Source organism: Capsicum annuum, chromosome 6 (assembly GCF_002878395.1).
Source record: "Capsicum annuum cultivar UCD-10X-F1 chromosome 6, UCD10Xv1.1, whole genome shotgun sequence".
Lineage (NCBI taxonomy): Eukaryota > Viridiplantae > Streptophyta > Magnoliopsida > Solanales > Solanaceae > Capsicum > Capsicum annuum.
In genome coordinates this window covers 211524876-211546846 of record NC_061116.1, presented here as the reverse complement: position 1 = coordinate 211546846, position 21971 = coordinate 211524876, and the positions used below count along the sequence as shown (strand labels likewise).

General features: G+C 30.9%; 3 protein-coding genes across 3 annotated transcripts; 2 read left to right on the top strand and 1 right to left on the bottom strand.

The window, feature by feature from the left end:
• Nucleotides 1–1210: 1210 nt before the first annotated feature.
• On the bottom strand, nucleotides 1211–3046 carry LOC107874728 (dof zinc finger protein DOF5.6). The gene is made up of 2 exons (XM_016721480.2): nucleotides 2829–3046; nucleotides 1211–2328 (listed from the first exon to the last, which is right to left on the bottom strand). Exons 1-2 carry the CDS (start codon nucleotides 2877–2879, stop codon nucleotides 1456–1458), a joined length of 924 nt encoding a protein of 307 aa, XP_016576966.1. The 5' UTR covers nucleotides 2880–3046; the 3' UTR covers nucleotides 1211–1455.
• A 1916-nt stretch (nucleotides 3047–4962) lies between these two features.
• On the top strand, nucleotides 4963–5809 carry LOC107874729. Its single transcript, XM_016721481.2, has 2 exons — nucleotides 4963–5362; nucleotides 5447–5809. The coding sequence occupies exons 1-2, from the start codon at nucleotides 4988–4990 to the stop codon at nucleotides 5687–5689; spliced, it is 618 nt and encodes a 205-aa protein (XP_016576967.1). The 5' UTR covers nucleotides 4963–4987; the 3' UTR covers nucleotides 5690–5809.
• A 13040-nt stretch (nucleotides 5810–18849) lies between these two features.
• On the top strand, nucleotides 18850–19890 carry LOC107874731. Its single transcript, XM_016721482.2, has one exon. It carries the CDS (start codon nucleotides 18983–18985, stop codon nucleotides 19751–19753), a length of 771 nt encoding a protein of 256 aa, XP_016576968.2. The 5' UTR covers nucleotides 18850–18982; the 3' UTR covers nucleotides 19754–19890.
• The last annotated feature ends 2081 nt before the right edge of the window (nucleotides 19891–21971 follow it).

The following is a 21971-nucleotide window of genomic DNA, read 5'->3' as shown; positions in this document are numbered from 1 at the left end:
TCAATTCCAACATATTATAAAAATCCCAACATATACACAAAATGCTATGTATATGTCGGCTATGATATGCATATTAATAGAAAGAGAGAGTAAAGTAATTAAAAAAGTGGGAGAGAGTGTAATTTCTTCCAAAAGGATTGGTATTTGTGTTATTTATACTTAAATTCGATCAGCCCTATCTATTTTCTTAAATGGGTATTTAGGGATCTCTTGTTCACAGATTTTGAAATCAGATCAATATTCATTTCTCAATAGATCTATTGGGCTAAGAGGGTATCGTTGATCATTTCATTCAATTTTTATCACGTTTCAAAGAAAATTAAGGGTAGAGAATAATTCTCTTTTCTTTTCTTGAATTTAGGGGAGAGACATACCTTAAAGATTCTACTTTTACTTAGATCATAAAAAAAAGGTATCGAAAGTAACGAATCGAACACGAATTTTTCCAAAGAAGCTGAAATTTTTTTTGAACTCTTTTCCTAATCTAAATACTAGAGGAAAAGGGGATAATTCTTCCGTGCCTTTTACGTGGCTTTTCTATGATTCACATAAGATAGTGATCCAAAGAGCAGGATTAAAGAAACATACATAAATATAAGATAAAACTATGTATATAAGATAGTGATCCAAAGAGCAAGATTGGAGAAACTCGTATAAATACAAGATAAAACTAACTACTATGAAGGGTTTTAGTAGAAACAGAGAAGGGACAAGAATGTCCTAAAATCTTACCTATAAGACTAATAATGTCCCAAAAATTTTACTAGGTAAGTTTAAGATTCTATGACATTATTGACGACTTTTAATTAGTACATATAAAGCTGAAAAGTGATTATTTGTGACTTTTATCTCTTTTACTGTCCCAGAAGTACTAGTCTAAGTTCCATTTCCCAAATCAATAATTGATTTACCAAACAAAGATGATGGTGCTAAATAATTGCTGGTACATTCTCCCGCATCCAAGTAGTAAGCATATTTTTTGTTGACTGGAAACAATAATAGACTAATCCTACAATATAGTGGACAACCTTATTATATAATCTAATATAATATCTTCCTCGAAATCTGATCAAATCTAATTAGCCTACAACTTTTGAATTCCTCAAACTACAGCATTAGTTACATAGCTGACCAAGATTTGCAAAATTACAAATGTGAAAAAACATAAACTTGTAAAATATTTGCATTCACATTCAACATGCAAAATTACTTTAAATAAACTAGCAAAAAAATCCTTCACAAAAAGAAATGTTGAGTACAAAATCACTAGTAAACCTTTCCATCAGAGGAATTTAGGTTTGAATTAACCTGATGAGATCATAATCTCAACCACTCATGATTACAACAACATGAGATTAGAACAACACAAATTGAAATTAAGTGGTTACTAAAGTGAAATTAAGTAACTTAACCTATCCATCGATAACACTAGACTCTAAGTCTTGCTGATTTAATTCAAACTAACGGGTGCGTCGCAGATGATCCATAACCATTGTTCATCAATCCAGTCCAAGATCCTAGTCCTCCATTCAAGTAGCCAAAAGATTCTTTAATATTACCAGCATTAGAGCAGCCTTGATCAAGCCATTCAAGTGACAAAATCTTGGGATTTGGCTTCACATCCATTGTTATATTTTGTCCCTCATAGTTTAGGTTCCCATCCATAGGCAACCCAAATGTAGAGCAAAACCCACCATGAAAATTTGGTCCAACAATTCCGGAATTATCCATCTCACCATAACCGTTGATCATGCCGGCAGTAACATCGACATTCCCAAGAAAATCTTGATTTCTTGAACTAGTAATAGTCCCCACCAAAGCTTCATACTTGCTCTCCATAAAATCAATAGGTACGTGATGATGATGATTTTCAAGCATGAAATTATGATTAATATTATTATTATTATTACTAGTATTAATTCCCATAAAATTACCAAAGTGGGATAATGCCATATCAGGGTAGTTAGAAATAGGAGATGAATTAGATGATACTACAACATTATGAGGGGTAATGTTGTTGTCATTAGACAATTTCTTTGAAGAGACTTTCTTGTTCTTCCTACATCCACCACCAACAGGTATATTCCTTAGAGTTCCCCCTTTAGTCCAGTACCTTCTGCAAGATTTACAGAAATACCTTGGTTGAGAAAGGCTGTAATTGTTGTAGTAACAGAATTTTGTATGTGTTGAGTCACAACGAGGGCATTTGAGTGGTTGGTCATGTTGGGGTCTTAGTTTTCTTTCTATTAATGGCCTTGCACATGTGAATATGTCACCACCTGATGGGGAAGAAGAAGAATCGAATTCTGTTTCCTCGTTAATTGTGTCCTGCCAATCCAAACAATAAGTAAAAGTTAGTAAGAACTAACTTGTCAAGAGGATTATATTCTTCATATCAGAATAATTCAAGTGAATTATACAATGCTATTGTTCGGACTCTCGAAAAATATTGATCCATATTCCTCTAGCTAGATGCCTTGTATCTGTTTATTTAGCCTATTCTCACTTATGCGAACTTCATGAGTAACATAAGAAGAAAACAAAATTTTGTTTCTGGGACTCAAAAAAGTTCTATAACATTATTTGTATTAGAGCCTTTAAACACATACCACATGCATTTGAAGAATTGACATGCATTCATCGACACTTTCAGAAGACTAGGAAATGTTGTTCAGGTTGAATAGAAGGTGCAGAAATGGCTAGCTAGAACAGAATGTGAAAAGTATATCTCGTAATGTATTTAACTAGAGTATACTTCTGCAAAAGTATCTTTTCTAATGGAACTTCATATAGATAACAAAAAAGGGACGTGAATGTAGCATACAAACCTGTAGCCAGTTTGATGAATCCATGCACACTTGCAAAGAAGTAATACCCATTACTACACTCTTTTCTTCAACTTGATAAAAAAACGTCAAAAACTTTCTAACAATATGCAACCAAATTCTTTCAAATACAGAACATTTCCTCAACAAAACTACTTTACTACTTGTTTATGTATAGGAGTTATATATATGCAGCTAACAGTGAGTGCAAATTTTTGAATGGAAAAAAATGTTGGCTGAGAACGTGAATATGAAGGAAGAAAAAGGTGACATGGACTTAGAAGCCTATTACTGTCGGTGACAACTTAGGTGGGCCTAGATATTGTCGGCCCACTGTCTGCTAATTAAATGGGCCCACAATGTTTAAGCTTGACTGTATCACTAAAGAAGAATTGGACGGCTGTGATTTTGTCAACTTTGGATTTTGGATTTGGACAGATGCATCTGACGGTGACAGGTAAATTGAGAATATTTGGGTCCTCGATAAAGAGTAAAGAGGAAGAGGGCCCAGGGTGGAAACAAATTGGGCTTGTAAACCTATATGACACTCCAAATTGTGGACCCGAATTAGACCCAGGGGCCCAATGGTTAGTATGGACCCCACTCATACTTCTACTCTTACAAGCAAGGCATATATTCTCGTATGACGTGTCCCTTCTGCTGACCATGGCCGCTGTACAGGAGTCCGGAGTTTAAAGAACAACTTTTTTCGTTCAAAATTTCACACGAAACTAAAAAGAACTAAAATTTTCAAAGGTACAAAGTGGTGTAGGCTCACGTCTTATCCTTAATCATTTAATATCGTTAATTAAATGGTTAAGAGCAAGACGAGGATATTGTTTGGCCTTACAAGGCGAAATCAATCACTCGTCTTACCTTTTGACTGCTGATAAGACTTTACTTGTAAGATGAGCTCTCATTCTCACAGTGTAAAGTATTCTCTCCATTTCGACTTACCTTCTTTATTTATTAGCATAAGAGGGAGTTGGTAGGTTGTTTGAACGACTTTAAGGAGAATTCGTTGTCATGAATATTAAAGCATTTACATAATTTTCATTTAAGAAGTGGAGACGATAACCATTTCACAAGTGTATTCTAATTTTTCACTTCGTATGGTTATTAAATTTTTTGTAAGATATTAAGTGATTATTGCACAAGGTCATTAAAGTGATTGGCTACAAAATTGTACAACACATCGTTTAATATTGAGAAAATGATCAAATACCACCCCAACCTATGGTCAAAATCTCAACTACACACTCAACCTTTCAATTAGACCTATTACCCTCCTGATCTACTTTTTTCTATATTTATTAACCCTCTAACTGTTGAGCTGGCAACATAAACCAAGTAAAAAGACTTTTATGCATTTCATGCGCCTGATCCATCTGGCCCACGCCTAAACAAAATAAAATATCTCTTTTATTTTTTCAATTTCATTTCCTCTCTCCTCTCTCTTCTCTCTAAACCTTTCATCTTCCTCTTTCCTCTATTCTCTACTTTTTAAACTGCGATTTCATCAGTTTTTTTGGGTGACTTTTGTTCTAATCAAAACATTTTGGTTGTGGATTTTCAAACAATCAACTTGTTGTTGTATCAAGGTGTTGTTTTTTTTTTTTCTAAATTGAAAAAAATTGAATTAGGATTTTTAGGTAATCTCCAATTTTACAAATTAATTGAGTGAAATTAACTGACTCTTTCTGTTATAACGTTGTCTAAGTGTTTGATTAATAGCATAATCATTCGTAAGTACATGATTTGTTGAGTGTTTAGGTGGGTTTATTAGAAATTAGGGCTTTTCTCCTAATATGAAAACTTAAAATTTCAGTTGTGTTTAAGAGGACGTACGTGTTAATATGTGGTTAGTTTGAGTGATTTTTCCCAAAATTGAGTTAAAATTAATTAGGATTATATGCTAAACCCTGAAATTACAATTTTTGTTGATTGTTTAAGTTGGTTTATTAGAAATTAGGGCTTTTCTCCGATTTGTTGTTAACATGACAAAATTTAAAAATCAATGGTGTTTAATAGCACGGCCATGTTTATATTTTGTTATTTTGGTGTTGAATTAAGTATGTTCATGAATTTTATTTTTATTTTTTTAAAATATTTCGGCAATGCTATAATGTCTTATTTGATTCTTTATTGTCGTCAGGTAAAACATGAATGATTTTATGTTGATAACTCTAAGATGGTACCATGGTGGGGTCTTACATTTTAGTGGGAGGAAATCAGTTTATAAGGGGGGGTTAGTAACAGAATTTTTGGATGTTGATGTAGATAAGAAATCATTAGAGCATGTCAACAACAAAAAGAAAGAAATAGGGAGACCAAAAAATGCAACACCAACACCTTCTGCACCTACTGTTTTCCCAGCATCCTGTTCTGCACCTTCTGATTATTATGCATCATCTTCAATGGCTGGTACTACTAAAAGAGGAAGGGGTAATGATAGGGAAAAAGCAGCTCCATTGAAAAGGTCAAAAGTAATGGGAATGAGTGTATTCCAAGCTAAAAATGGATTCAAAGTCCTAAATGTAAGTATCTAGCTGTGATGTATCTTATGTACATATGAGTCTTTAATGTATGAGTCTTTGAATAATTTTTTTTCTTCACTGTAGCCTGACATGTCTAGCAGTAAGATCTACTCTACTGGTCAAGCAAGGGTAACAAAATCAGCTGATATAATTGGTAACATTGGTTATACACCAACTTCTACCAGTAAGCTGAAATGGAATGTCAAGGCAGCAATATCAACAAAAAAACTACAAGAGATTAAAGAGCAGAAAAAAAAGAAGAATGTGGGAAGCAGTTCAAATAATCCAAGTAAAAAAAACACTTCTTCAAAGTCCAAGATGCCCTAAAAATTGTAGTGATGTTGATTATTTTAAGCACTGTTTTAAGTTAGATCAGTTGACATGAAAACAATTTTATTTTGGTGTTGGAAAACAATTAAAGCGCTGTATATATATTTTGTTGATGAATGTTGCCTAATGGTTGGTATGAATGATTATGTTGTGCCTAATGGGTGGTATGAATGATGATGTTGTGTGAAGTTGGAATATTTTGTTGATGAATTAAATATTGTGATTTTAACCAATATTGTGGTTCATTTGCTGATTCTGCTGATTGCATGCTACAAAATTCTGATTGGGTTGTAATTAATGATCTTGTTAAGTTTTTAGAAAAATTTTATATAGCTACGGTTGAATTTTTCTGTACTTATTATCCTACTGTTTGTAATATTTTGGCATAGATAGCCGATATTTTTGATTTGCTCAAAGAATATAAAAATAAAGAAGGTTATAAAGAAGTTGTTGGCGCCATGTTTATGAAATTTAAAAAATATTTTTTCCCGATTCCCCCTATTTACTTGGTTGGTGCTATACTAAATCCGTGCATGAAATATAAAAATATGTGTTACTTTAGTACTCTTATTTATACTAACTTAGAAATAAATACTAACCATGATTCTGAACAAGTACAACCTGATTTGTGGACGGCTACGGCTGATGCAAAGGATTACATAGAAAAATTATAGGAAAAATTACATAAACTAGCATCCTTAAGACTATAAATTACAATAAATAGCAACACTTTTTCAAAATTACAACTTATAGCAAAAGTAGCAATATTTTACCCACTTCATAGTAATAGAAGAATATGTATTTTTCAGTTGTGCAGATGTATTTATGAGTAATACATATATATTTGTATATGTATTTATATAACAACATTTTACTTAAATACAAATACAATTTGCTATTTTTCGTAATTATGAAACTGTTGCTATAAAAGTTATAATTAAGGCTACAAAGTTGCTATTTCTGAAATTTTCCCAAAATTATATAATCACTATGCTAATTTATTTGATTTAGCCGTACCTACAAATATCACTCCAACTGTCGCTCCTCATCCTCCCTAGGAGCCATCATCTTCTAAAAGGCCGGCACATAGTGGTTTTTCTGATTCGTTTTGTGATTTATCAGGAAGAACTGAAATATTATCTGCGAACGGCACCAGAGGATCGCAGACGACGGATCAACACGTTGGATTGATGGAGGAGTAATGAAACACAATATCCTGTGCTTTCAAGATTAACTAGAGATATCTTGAATGTTCCAATGTCAATCGTTGTATCAGAGAGCGCCTTTAGTCAGGGATGACAGCAACTTGGAGAAACCGACACTCATTGGGAAGCAATGCAATGAATGTTCTAATTTGCCTCTGAGATTGGATTAGAGAGGAAACAAGAAACCAAGGAATGGAACCGGAGCCGAGCGACGAGCTGAAACTTGAAGAAATTATGACTTCACGGGAGAACTCAGCAGAATCAAGTCCAATGCATGGTTTTGCCACCGTTGACTTCGACTATCCTATGCAAGTTCCCGTTAATATTAACATGAATGAGTAGGAAAAAATGAAGCATAATTTGTAGATTTTTCATTCATATAAATTATAAATTTTGGATTATTTTGCAATCAATAAAATTTTCCAAATTCATTCACTCCCTAGTCCTTACTTTTTATATTTTTTCATATAACGATTTAAAATTTTAAATTGAATTTCTAGTTTTATACTTTCAATTAAAAACTTACTTCTAATATATTATTAATTTACTACCAAATATTATTAATTTATTATATTATAGCATATGTTTTGTATATTTGTGCATATATCTTCTATAGAAGTGTATATTTAACTTATACAAGTGTATATGTTTTATAAATTAGTATATAAGTATATCTATATATATTGTAATGTATATATATTGTAGTATATTTTATAGGTAGTAGTATATATACATTGAATGGTGCGTATACACGTGTATATATCTTCTATAGAAGTGTATATTTAACGTATACACGTGTATATGTTTTATAAATTAGTATATAAGTATATCTATATATATTGTAATGTATATATATATTGTAGTATATTTTATAAGTAGTAGTATATATACGTATATATCTTCTATAGAAGTGTATATTTAACGTATACATGTGTATATGTTTTATAAATTAGTATACAAGTATATCTATATATATTGTAATGTATATATATTGTAGTATATTGTATAAGTAGTTGTATATATACATTGTATGGTGCATATACACGTGTATATATCTTATATATTTAACGTATACATGTGTAACTGTTTTATGAATTAGTATATAAGTATATCTATATATATTGTAATGTATATATATTGTAGTATATTTTATAAGTAGTATTATATATACATTGAATGGTGTGTATATATGAGTAATTGACTAATTGTGTATATGTGTATATATTTTTTAAATTCTAATGTAGTATATACTATATATATAGTGTATATATATTATTTAACGTATTTATAATGTATATAGGTGGGTATATGTAATGTATATTGAAAGAAAGTTTTTATTTTTATATTTTTGACCGAGTTTGACTGGGTTTTGGTGGGTTTGATCGGGTTGGGTTAAGTGGGCCGGGTTAGGGTGAATTTTAATTTTTTTACTGTTTGGCCCGGCCCGTCTAGTGCCAAAACTGGTCCTTAAACAGTCCTCAACCCGGTTAAAATAGAAGGGCCGATTCCCAACCCGGCCCGTTTGACACCCATATGTCAAATTAAAGTTGCTGGCATCTCTCTACTATTTTTTTTTTTATCTAGGATAGATCACGTTTTCAATAAGTTGAATTTACTTTTAAGCATTGGTGACTTCATTTTTTATCTTGGACTATACTACTATAGTCCCAACCAAGATATATATCCTTGAAACTTCCTTCTCGGATATGACTTGTGTAATAATGAGCTGAATTTCCACCCCCGCTTCATGCGTTACTACATACGTAATTGAATTAACATTTTAGGTACCAATATCTTAAAACATAAATAGGGTTAAAATATGCAAACACCGTTACAGATTAATATTTTCTTAAGGTGTCTGAGAATACGCTGAGTATTTTTAGACGAAAGGAATATCATTATACCTCGTTATACTCGACAATCCAAATGATCCACACATGAAATTTAGCGCGCGGCTAAGATAGAAGGTAATCACAAGTGTTTTCAAAAACAAATAGAAAGTAACACGATGATAAGGATATCATATCCTTTGTGCTTTCCATAAAGATAAATAAATGGTTCCTAAGCCTTTAACCCTTTAGCCTGGAAATGGAATTTTAGAACCCCAAAATTGGGAGGAAAGTGACTTGAAAAGCTATAGCAATAATTAGTTCATCTTTTCCAATTAATCTTATTTTATTTTCGAAGCATAAAAGAAGAAATTTTCCATGTTTCTTTCTTTCTTTCTTTCTTCAACCAAATGACAAAAAGAAAGAACAATCATCTTTTTCTCCACCCAACTTGAAGAATATAAACATCTCTTCATCACATGTTAGTATTTTATCAGCAGGACCAATTTCATGATTCATCGTTACTTTGTTCCACCCTTTTCTTTTTCTTTGTTATCCCCTCCGTTCCAAAATATTGGTTACAATTTTTGTAAGACTCAAACAACATGAGCTTTGACCACATTTAATTTTAAGATATATTTTTTCACTATATTCAAATCAAAAAAATTGTAATTTGTAGTACTTTTTTTGAATATCTAAATATTAAATTTTAAATATCAAATTAACTTAATTTAATCAAATCAACTTTTGAGAAGCGAACCATAACAATTATTTTCGAACTGAGGGAATAGCAAAAATTAGAAAAGAAAAATCATAAAGTAGGCTTCATATCTTTTGCGATCAAATTTCTGTTAGAAAATCGAGGAGAGGGAAAAGCAAAAGAAAATCAAGCATCGATCGTAAAATCCGCTAAAGTTCTAATAAGAAGAGGACTACCATGGTAAAAGAAACAAAATACACAAAAGGTTTTTCCATCTTTAAATAACGTGTGAGATACTCCAAGAATATATTTAACAAAGTTGCAAGTACATATGACATAATCATCATGAAGATGCTCAAAAGACAAGAAGAAATAAATATTGTTCCAATCCAATGCTACCTAGGTCGTGGTGAAATCAAAAAAATTGTTAAGAATGACGTTCAAAATTTATCGAAATGACGTATAAATGTTATTAACATAATATTAGGAATTTGGGATTGAATTTATATTTGACACTCTCATCTAAGAACTCGTAACATCTAAAATCTAATTGATTTCTACGTGTATATGATCATAATGTTGTAGTTGGCATTGGATAAGGCTTTCACGATCTGTAAATATTCTTTTTCTGTTTAAATTAGGAAGAATACTTTTTTGCTGCCCTAAATATTCAGTGAGTATTTGCATGTTCTTCATTAATTCCTTCCTTTACAGCAAAGGAATTGGATTGAAAAATAGCCAAACATTTTCTTGAATTAATTGTTAAAAGTGCTGTACCAGAATGAATTTCCCTAAAGCAAGCATATTACATGAATCTTGATGCCCGTTGACAACAGTAATTAAGGTTTAAATTAAACTATAAGGAGTTAACCAATATTATACTATATATGCATTACTCGAAAATCTTGATATTGAAGCTAATTATAGATCCCAAGAAGTGTACGTACGTACTCTTCTCATACGTATACATAATATCATAGATTACTTTGGTTTTGAATTTTAAAACCATGCATATCAATATTGTACTACAGTACGTGTGCCATTAAAGACGAATAACTAGAGTTCTTGCTACGAGTTCGGTAGAACTCAATTTAGCTTTAGCTAATCTTTGTATTTTGTGCTTAGAAATCTATAGGTATAAATCCTATAATTTATCAAGAACTCAGTAAAACTTCATTTTTATAGAATCCAAAAATAATAATCATAAAATCCAAAACTATATACTCCCTCCGTTTCAAAAAGAATGACCCACTTTGACTTGACACAAAGTTTAAGAAAATAAAGAAGACTTTTGAATCTTATCGCCTTAAATTAAAGTTGTGTCAAATGTACCAAAATGCCTTTTAATCTGGTGATTCTAAACATGTCATGTGGAAAGTTGAAATTAAAGTATTCCCAAAAAAGGAAAGGGGTCATTCCTTTTTAACGGAATAAAAAGGAAAGTAGGTCATTTTTTTTTAGACGGAGGGAGTATAATATATAGTACATCCTCTATTTTAGTTTGTTTGTCTTACTTTCATTTTTAATCCGTTTATAAAAGAATGTTTCTTTCATTTTTTGGCAACACTTTATTTCTACACCGTCCATATGACATGTTTAAGATCACAAGATTAAAGAATATTTTGATACATTTTACATATCATTAATTTAAGACCACAAGATTCACAAGTTATATATATTTTTTTAAACTCTATGTCTAGTCAAGATCAAACAAACAAATTGAAACAAAGAAAATATATGTTTTCGACGAATGAGATTTGGATGAACCTCCTTGTTCCGGGCTAGGCTGCTGTATTACTAAACGTTTCATATATCTAGTACCATTGTAGCTTACTTTCGTTTTTAACCATATCTACTGCATGCAATTCAACTTTAAAATGAAATGATTTGATTTGTCTTTCTTCTCATGCAAGATTGTCGTTGCAGGGTAAGCAAGATATATAAAAAAGAGAATGAAGGAAAAAGCAAGAGAACATATATATTATCAGAATCTTGTCATGACTTGGAAGTGCATGGAAATTGGACCATATATATATATATATATGCATGCATGTGAAATATTCATCATTATACAACTACGTGCATGACTGTCGTCTGATATCTTTAAAATTTGAACTTGTCTTGGCTCATCGAATCTTTAAAAGAATGGACCTGGTTTTGTTTGGGACCATATTATCTCCTTTGCCAATACAATTGTTCAATTATTCTATTATTATACCACGAATCTTTTGATAGAGATCAGGTTGTTTGCTTCATTATTGCACCTTACTTTTTTTTTTACTCATTATTGTTACATAAGAGGAGGTAAATACTTGGTTACTCGAATTCGTATTTGTGTTCCCTCCCAAGTTCCTCCATGTAATTAGTTTATCAGTATGTAATGCATGACAGATCAATACTTTATTTAAGAAAGAAATTAGGATTTCTGAGTACGTTCTCGTACTTAGTGATGTAAAACAATTTGTAGCGATGAATCATCTCATTAAAGAAAAAATGATATAAATTGGGAGTAAGAGGATAAGGAAAGTACACCACATAATCGATCGGGACGAGAGAGAGAATATCAAAGTAATTAAGCAATATAATTTAACCATATTATAATAAAGTTAGAATACAACTCATTTAATCATATTTTAAAGTAATTATTTTACATTAATTCGTTTAGTTTTAGTATAAATATCAAATGCATATAATTTTACCTCAAGTGTTCTATGATAATCAAAACCTTGGAAATCTCATCTTTCTTAACAAATATGTAAAAAAAAAAAAGTAATGACAACTGTATTTGAAGTCTTGAACAATATTATGTGCATCTCTCAAATTGGTAACATTTCAAGCTATATATTTGATACTTTTTTTTTGGTTGTGGGGGGGCGAATATGAAATTAGAAGGCAGAGATAAAGAAGTAAAATAAGAGCACCTAGCTCGCGCAGTCAAAGTGAGTTGGTGTTGAAGATGATACTAATATTAATAAATAGATAGCTTTAAATAATTTTATGTCAGATCATTAAAATAGTACACACCAAAGTGAGTTTGATTGATGGACTACGGGACTAGAATGAATTGGACAATAATATTAAACAAAGTAACAAAGAAATCTGAACATGAAATCAAATTAGTCATCCACTATGATGATAGCACTAAATTTTATAGTACTTCCAAACTATTATAGGCACATAAATATGTCCATTATGTCAACCGTTTATTAACATTATTTTTTTTTTTCATTCGGTGTTCGATATCTGTATTAAAGTTTGATTAATTTAAATCTGCACCACGTAGTGCAATTCAGATGAAACACTCTCTATCAAAAATTTTTTCATATTCAGGGCTCGAACCCGAGATCTCTGACACCACATATTTTGGTGGTATTAACATTGTTATTTTACACATGACGCAGCGAAAGGTACCATCAACGTAACTGGTATAGCATGATCAGAAATGGAGTACGTAAGAAGTAAAAAAATTGAGTTTATGAATTCTAACTTTTTTTTAAAAGAAAAAAATCATTTGTTCCGAATAAATTACACAAATAAAACATTTGAACAAAAGCTACATTCCTTTGTCTTTATATTAGTGTTATTTGTTCGGCAATATTTCATACTCGGAGGAATTATCGGTTTTCATTTGACTACTGTATATATATCACTACAAGAAACATACATTTAAGATTTGAAAGGACCATCTGTTACATTTCTACATTAGCATTACCTCGTAATATATCAATGTATATATACTTCATTCTCTGATGGAGTATCGGTATTTATTTGACTATTATATTACTACGAAGACATATATTCAAGTTGGACAGATCAATAATGGAGTTTGATTTATAATATTACTCCACAAATATTGTCTTTTTAATGTCAATTAAAAATTTGTTATTAAAAATATCATAAATCTAAATTAGTCGGATCATTAACTTTACTACAGACATGGAGGCATCAGGGGTGGATCCAGAATTTTCAGTGAGGGATTTCGTAGTACATATATGGACTATAGACTAATCAAAGGAGGTTCAACCTCTACTATTTATACATAAAAAAAAAATAAAAATTTATCATATAAAAATAGTATAATTTTTCGACGAACGGGATTCGGATGAACCCCTGAACCCTATGTAGATCCGTCACTGACAGGCACTAACAGCCAGAGTAGATGCGCATGCGCAAGAAAACTGATCAGCGATGACTGCGGGCGGGCAAATAAATTGATTCTTATCTATCTTTCATCCAAAAGAGATTTGACATATTCTATATTATACTTCCTCCGTCCCAAATTGAGATGACATATATTAATTAAGAAAAATAATTAATAATATGACTAATTTATCGTAGTGCCCCTATTAAATGATGTTTACATTTTAATTTGAAGAAAAAGTAATTAATGCAAAGGGTAAAACATGAAAAAAAAATTTGTCTCTTCTTGATTAATGAAAAAGGACAAGTAAAATGAGAAATTAAATTAAAAAATTTGGGACGAAGGGAGTATATAATATAAGTATATACATGTACATATATATTTCCCAAATATTATTATTAGTAGACAAAATCTTAAGTAGTCGGTGGTAGGATCTTTGATTGCACACACGGTTGCGATTTTATTCAATAATAGAAAAAAAAAAAAATCTACTCACATAATGAATACTACGGCAAATTAAATAATCTTATTATAAGAAACAACAAATTAAAGCAAGAAAATATGTCGACATGAAAATAGTTTTCCTATTTTAAGTTCGGAAAACAAGTTACGTAAATGACATGCCATTATTTCCTCCTTATTTCAACGCACTCCTTCCCCCTAGCCCCATTACCTACCATCGGCCCCTGGCCTACGCGCCTCATTTCTATAATGTTTGAGTAGATTGTATACGATTTGAAACAATAATTTTGCTTAGTTACCAATAGCACAAGAAAATTATAAGCAAGTAATTCTGAGAAAAAATATTTTCCTTCGTATAAAATACACCCTAAAAGTTTATATCGGGTTTTGCATTTATTTACTTAGTGCAAACGCTAAGTATAAATAATTTTTTGGTTGTGATAAGTAAGAAAACATAAGCCAACATGGGTCCATTCATAAAACATGAAGGTACAAACCGACCGTGCGTTCATCAGCTTGTCGCCTTTGGGTCTTCTTCCTTGTCTTTTAATTGCTATATTCTTTTTTAATTTCTTATTTAATGTAATTGGCACTATTATTCTTTTGGTCATTATACATCAACATCTATCCTTTTTTGGGGTGGGGGTGGAAGGTTATCAGGCCCAAGGGTTCATGTGAACATCTTTGGTGGAAAACTATATTGTTTATACTATATGGTTAAAATTATCTTTTATGTATATATAATAGATTTTGAACCTCCTCAAGCCAACTCATGTGTCTACTTCGTTTAATTTTGAACCCCTTAATGAAAATATAGCTCCGCCATTGATGTTAACCACCTAGTTTGAATTTCTGTGTTTGATGACCTTACTTACCCACAAAGATAAGATTGTGTTTGAATTTCTGTGCTCATCATATCCTCAATTTTCCAAGCCATGCAGCTTTTTAAACATTTGGCCATCTACGTTACCCCTTACAAATGTTAGGGGAAATCTACGTTCATACATACACTAGGGCGCATGCACATGTTGGGTTTTATGTTGAGTTGTAGTCTGAATTTGGAGCCGTTTGGCCATAAGATTGTGTTTGAAAAATTATTTCACGTATATGAAAAAAATGAAAACTGTATGTATGTGTTTGACCATGAGAATTCCAACTACTTGTTTTCACCTTTTTTACTCATACTTGTCTCACAAAATTTCAAAAACAACTTTAATTTATATTCATGGCCAAACACAACTCCAACTCTGATATGAACCAATTAATTGTCCCACATTGAAAAAAAATAGAGAAATGCTAAGGGATTTACAGGCCAAATGGGTTCTCTACCTATTAGGCTAGTCTTTTGGGTTGGGCTCTCCCTTTTGGTTTATAACCAACTCCAACTACGAAAAATTATGATTTTCATGGCCAAATAGGGAGAAATAGAAATTTGAACAAAGTTCATTGATCCAAAGAATTTGTCCCTTGTTGAATGGGAAGAGAAATACTCCTATTATTGTGCTTATGTAAATGGAAGTATTTCTTCTGGCTTTCAAAAAGTTAGCGAAGAGAGTTTCCTTTTATATTGGTGTCGTCGTTCAGCTTTGAATTTGAATTTGAACATGTGATCAAATTGATCGCGGACCAATAGTCATTTTCGAATTTAAAATTCACGATCAAACAATTTAACTTCTTCACAAAATTATAAAAAGGAAACACAGTTTGAAAAATTATGAGGGGATTAATTTTATTTTTTTTAAAGGAAACACAGTTTTCAGTTGGACTCGCAACTTGTATCTATTATTAATTTTTTGGGCTTCGTACTTAAATGTATCGTCGACCAAAAAAAAAAATTCTGCAAAATGAGCGCATGTATATATGATGTGTAACCACGTATCAAACATGTATATACTAACTAGTATGCAACATTTATGCATTGCAACAGTTGATCTTTCCTCAACGAGCTGGATTTAATTCAACCTTGACCAGCCCAAATATCCTCTCAACAATTCCATATTTTAGGTATGAGTGAGTTCCTCTACATGTTTTGGGTCTATCTATTATTATATTATTCCCTTGAAACGATTGGGTGAAATTTTAAAAGTTGAGTTTCGGGTCTTTTGTGCTAATGATCCCAATTACATTGATATTGGGCCTCCAGGATATAATGCTGGACTAATGACACACTTTCTTAATCAAAATTAAGAAAGTTCTCCAACTCCATTAGCAATTAACACATAAAATGAAGGTAGATCACATTTATTTTTCCTAAAATTATTATTATTATTCCCATATTTCATAAAATTGTTAAATATCATTATCATATCAGCATTTTGGCCAACTAACGTCGATTTCAGAATTTTATTTGAACTCCACAAAATACAGCTTGAAGTAAAACTCTTAAATTTATTCGTTCCATATATATATGTCCACGTCTCTTAAAACTTATCTGTAGTTTTGTACGTATTTTTATTCGTAAAATTGTCTTAGAGGAAAGGCAAAATCGAGGAGATTTTTTAATTCTAAAAATTACACAAACTCACAACTTAAGTTTCACTTATTTCAAAAAATACCATCTCTCCAAACATATTACAAAAATCCTATTTTTCTCTAACAATACATATACATAGTTTTCTATGTATACATCGGCTTTGTTATGTCATACTTATTATGTATATGAATCAGCCTTGTTATGTATATGTCGGTCTTGTTATGTATATGAATCGGGAGAGAGAGTAAAGTAATTAAGAAAGTGGGAGAGAGTATTTATGTCTATTCTAATATAAGTATTAGACAGCCCGAATGTAAAAAGGAAAGATAAAAGGCCTGCACAGCTTGGGCCACCCTTGGCCCAAGTGAGAATTCTCCTTCATTTCAGAAGCCCAAACGATTTGGTAGACAATAGACCTTTAGAATTTAAAAAGGGCAAAATTCAGAAATAACATATTTATCCCCTTAATTATGAGTTTCATCGCAACAGTTTCATAATTACATAATGTAGCAAGTTGTATTTTATATTTTTGCAAACTGTTGCTACAAAAATACAAATACATATGATTTTTACTGTCCTTATGATCGACGTGTATTTTGTATTTTTGCAAAATGTTGCTACAAAAATACAAATACATATAAATACATATGCTACAAAATGTAATTTGATAAAAGTGTTGTTATTTTTTGTAATTTAATACTTAAATATGTTACTTTATGTATTTTTTTTCATTTATGGGCAAGGGTAAAACATATAATTTAAAATTACATTTTATCGCCGATGAGATGATTTATGCTGGCTATAAAAATGACTAATTAAGGTGTGAGACTACGTGTTTTAAAAGTCTTCTTTCTCTTTTAAATATTAAGTCTAATCAAATGATGTTACATGAATTTGAATAGAAGTAATAAGAGATAAAGATAATAGCTTAGGAACTTATAAATAAGTAGAAATATGAAGCTAATGTTTATTATGCACAAAATTACCTAATTAATATATGTATTTAATTTTTCTCACGACTTTTCCTTCTATTTTTCCCTCCAGTTTTTTTATTTTCATTCAATATTTGTCTGTTTGATATGCGCATTTGAGTCAGACTAATTTAGATTCGCGCCGAGTAAAATCCATTCACAGGTATAACGCATCATATCATTCGATGGTTCTCATGACTTTGTTGATATTATAACTGCAATAGTAAATACACAATAAAAAACATACACTACATAAATTAACAAATACCTTTAATCAAATGGAGTCACCTTTGTTAAGGAACCTTACATTCACTCTAGATCTTTTCAGTACAAATTTATATTTACTCATTTCTCAATACAAATATTGAATGCGGATGGAAAATAAAAAATATATATAGAGAGAGAGAGAATTTTTTTTATAATTTACATGTGAACTTACACGTGTGATTCTGAGTATATGTTTACAATTTCATGTACATACATAGCTACCCGTACAATTTCTACATCATATATACGCGTTGACTCAAAAGTCAATTTTCTAATTTCCACCAACTTTTTTCTTATACTATTGAAATTCAACAACTAATCTTTTTTGGGTCATATGATTCAGAATATAATAGCCTGTTATATGGTTAGGCTAAAAGAAAAAAAGAAGCTTCTATACATATATAAATAAATAATAGTTAGACTTATCCATCAAAAACTTATAAGTAAACATTACTTTAGGTAATCATACCTTATTAGGCATACTATATTTTATTATTACTTGATTAAGCCTTCATCCTTCAAGAGTAGTAATGCCTACTTGGATAAAAACAAGGGCACAATCATACGGTTCGCATGGTGTACCGTATGTTTAAGTCTTAATTTCATGAAAACTTTAGCAACTAAACAGGGAATTTTTTGTAACGATATGTGTCATTTAAACGCACAATATTTCTCATCTAATCATATTATTCGTTAGTAAAACTTTAGCTTAGTCTATTTCAAAAAAAAAAAATGATCTTTTTTTTCCCTAACAACTTTTTAAAATTCAACTTTTCACGTTGCATGATTAAAATCTTAAGATTAAAAATCTTTTCGATACATTTAATATATTTTTAATTTAACATTATACGATTCAAAAACATTCTTTATTTTCTTAAATTCGATATCAAATCAACACATTTTATTTTTTTTAAAAAAACTGAGAGATCGGCAGTACTGTACTATTTTTGGAACACTTGAAAATTTTACAACCTTTTGGGTACGCATGGGGTAAACCCCTCTCATGCAATAGGTCCTATGTCATACATGAGATGCAAACTGCACGATACAATCGAAACATTAATTTATTACTCAAACATAGTCATTTTAATATAATTTATCCAAAAAGAATCTGTACGCCCATTTTCCAACATCGATCTCTTGCCACCCCTATAGTCTAGTCTATATATATAAAATCTAAGATAACAAACTCTTTATTCTCTCTAAAGTTTAAAGGTAAAGTTTTCCATTAATACCAGAAATATGCAAGCTCCGAGTCCACTAGTGTCCCAATCTCCGAGTTTAACTCGTACTAATCTCTCAGAAATTGCTGCTAGAGTTGTCGAAGAATTTACCACTGAAAATGATAGAGACTCCGAATTTTCCTTCAATGAAAACAATAAGCATGAGAACGAAGAAAATCAATTAGAAAATGGAGATGGTGATTTTGAGTTTGCGTTTGTAACTGAAGGATTCGATCAATTTTCACCTATCTCTGCTGATGAAATCTTCTACAACGGTCAGATTCGTCCGATTTTCGAACTCAAATGCGGTTGTAAATCGGAGAAGCTTTCGATTCCGACGAAGTCCAAGTCAATTCGAGTTTCGTTAAGGAAGCTTTTCATCGAAGATCGTGATGAAATTGCATCGGAAGACGACGATGACTTAGAAGGAATTGCTCCGGGAACATACTGCGTGTGGAGGCCGAAAGCAGCGGAGTCTCCATCTGAGCTCCGTAAGAAGAGCAACTCGACTGGCTCGGTGCCATCTAAGCGGTGGAATAAGTTACGTGAGTTTCTTCATCGGAGTAACAGTGAAGGTAAAGAGAGTTTCGTGTTTTTAACGAAAAAGAGAGAAGAAAAAACAGGTAAGAAGACGAGGATTGTTGACCCTGTTAAAGTCACCGGAAAAGTTGCCGGCGGAGTTGAAGGTAACGGGAAAGATAAACGGAAGTCATACTTGCCGTACAGGCAAGATTTGGTGAGCTTTTTTGGTAATGTGAATGGGTTAAGTCGGAATTTACAGCATATTTGAGGCTAATTACTGTCAACTTAATCTCCATTAAGTATGATTAGTATAGTTAAGCTATGTAAATATCTGTATAAAGTTGTCCTCTCTTTTAATCTTTGTATATTATATATAAGGATTATAATAAGATTAGATTATCATCCTATAATCTTGTTTACCCTTCAAGTAATTTTGTATAGATCGTGGATTAATCAGCAGGTATCAAATGGTGAACACCTCAATTAAGTTTACCACCTGAACATACTAACACAATTTTCTCCAATTTTCAATGTCTCACTTAGACACAAGTGACTAGAGAAAATCATAATAAAATATTCAGGTATAAATAAACTTATTTGAGCTAATTCGGAGGACCGTCTACATATTTAGCCTTTTTTTTTTTTTACCATAGTTCATCATCATTCTATTCATAAGATCAGCTTATCAAAAGATTCTTAAACTTCAGTTAGAAGAAAAATTATCTTCTTATTTTCTATACTCCAAAAAAGTAAAAAAAAAAATTGGCGTTTATTTGTGTTGTTTTTATTGGAGGTGTTAGTGTTGGCGTGTACTAATTATGCACTATCAATTATAGTTAATAGTGAAAAAAGGGTTACATGAGTATTACATCAAATCGAAAAATCCCTAATTTTAACTCAAATTTTATATTTATATTTTAAAATACTCACTTAATTTGTACATATAATAATCAATATCCATACACTCGATAGGCAAAAATACCTAAAATTCATTAATTTAAATCCATGTTTTGCTATTATGAGATACTTATTGATCATGAACTATTTCAAATTTATGTCGGTTGATTCTTAGATTTTTATGCTCAAACCCGAGACTTCCTATCACAACTAATAATAATAATAAATTTGTTAATGTTCTCATCATATAATTCATACGTAATTGCACACGTTATCCAACAAAACTTAGTCATATGGATTTCTTTATAAACTTAACGATAGAGTAATTACATGTGATAATTATATCAAAGAGTAAAACAGATAAAACAACACAAGACATATATATTATATAGACTTAAATCATAATCAACCACAAGCTAATTATCTGAAAGCGACATAATCCTTTTTTATAATACATATTTCAAGTTGATGAATTCTACCTAAATTCTCAATTATTTATTCCTTGAAGACTTGTTCATAATTATAAACCTTTCTGATTTATTTATTTATTTATTCTGGTTATTCTAGAGGATATATAGATTTGTCTAATCTTGTATCATGTACCCATACCAACAAATTTCACCGAAACTATCGGAGAGCTCACTAGGCCTACCACTTTTTCAATCAAAAAATAGAAACTAGCAACGATTTCATCTATCACTTATCATCAAAATCCAAACAAGATGATGGGGCCACGATGTGATCTTTCTTTCACTTATCAAGTTGATCCGAAGTAAACATATAAACTAATCGAAGGGGTTCAACATCTACTATTAACTATATATACATAGAAACTAATTTTAACTATATAGTATAGTATTTCGCTGAAGAGGGTTTGGATGAACCCGACCTAAGGATAGGGTAGCTCAGCCCCTGTTAGTAGTAGTAAATATGAAATAAGGCTAGTTAATATACATGTTATAGATTTATAATAGGTTAAAGTATACTGATACTATAAATATTTTTCATATATCTATTAATTCATTGCCCGTATATAATACTACTTTATTCCTTTTCACTATGTGACGGATCGGACGTTTGATAATGAAATAAAAAAGAAGGGGTGCATGTATATAGTTAATTAGATGCTTTGCTTCTAGTTTGATTGAATCTTTGATTGGTTAATTATTATTCTTGTGTCCAAAAGTAGGAAATGAATATTAAAAAGATACAATTAGGGTGTGCATCGGTCGGTTCGGTTTGATTTTATATATTATCGATTGGGTTTATCAGTTTTTGATTTTTAAATAAGCTAAATCAATAATCAAATCAATAAGATATTTTTTATCGGTTTTCGATTTATCGATTTTTAATCCTTAACGGTTCGATTTTCGGTTTAACCGATAAGAAAATATTCATAAAATAGAAATAGACATGAAAAAATCGAATCTTAGTTGCAACAAAAAATTCTACATGATATGTTTTAATTTACAAGAATCTTCAGGTTGAACTAAATGTTGTTAGGAGAAATTAAGAGCTTGTATAATTGAAATAATAGGTTTATTAATTTGTAGAAATTAAAGAGAAATTAAGAGAAATATATAATAAGT

Coding starts and splice junctions, on each gene's coding strand:
- LOC107874728 (XM_016721480.2), bottom strand. CDS start 2,879: ATGGGTATTACTTCTTTGCAAGTGTGCATGGATTCATCAAACTGGCTA. Junction 2,329..2,828: donor ATTCATCAAACTGGCTACAG/GTTTGTATGCTA, acceptor TTGGATTGGCAG/GACACAATTAACGAGGAAAC.
- LOC107874729 (XM_016721481.2), top strand. CDS start 4,988: ATGAATGATTTTATGTTGATAACTCTAAGATGGTACCATGGTGGGGTC. Junction 5,363..5,446: donor ATGGATTCAAAGTCCTAAAT/GTAAGTATCTAG, acceptor TCTTCACTGTAG/CCTGACATGTCTAGCAGTAA.
- LOC107874731 (XM_016721482.2), top strand. CDS start 18,983: ATGCAAGCTCCGAGTCCACTAGTGTCCCAATCTCCGAGTTTAACTCGT.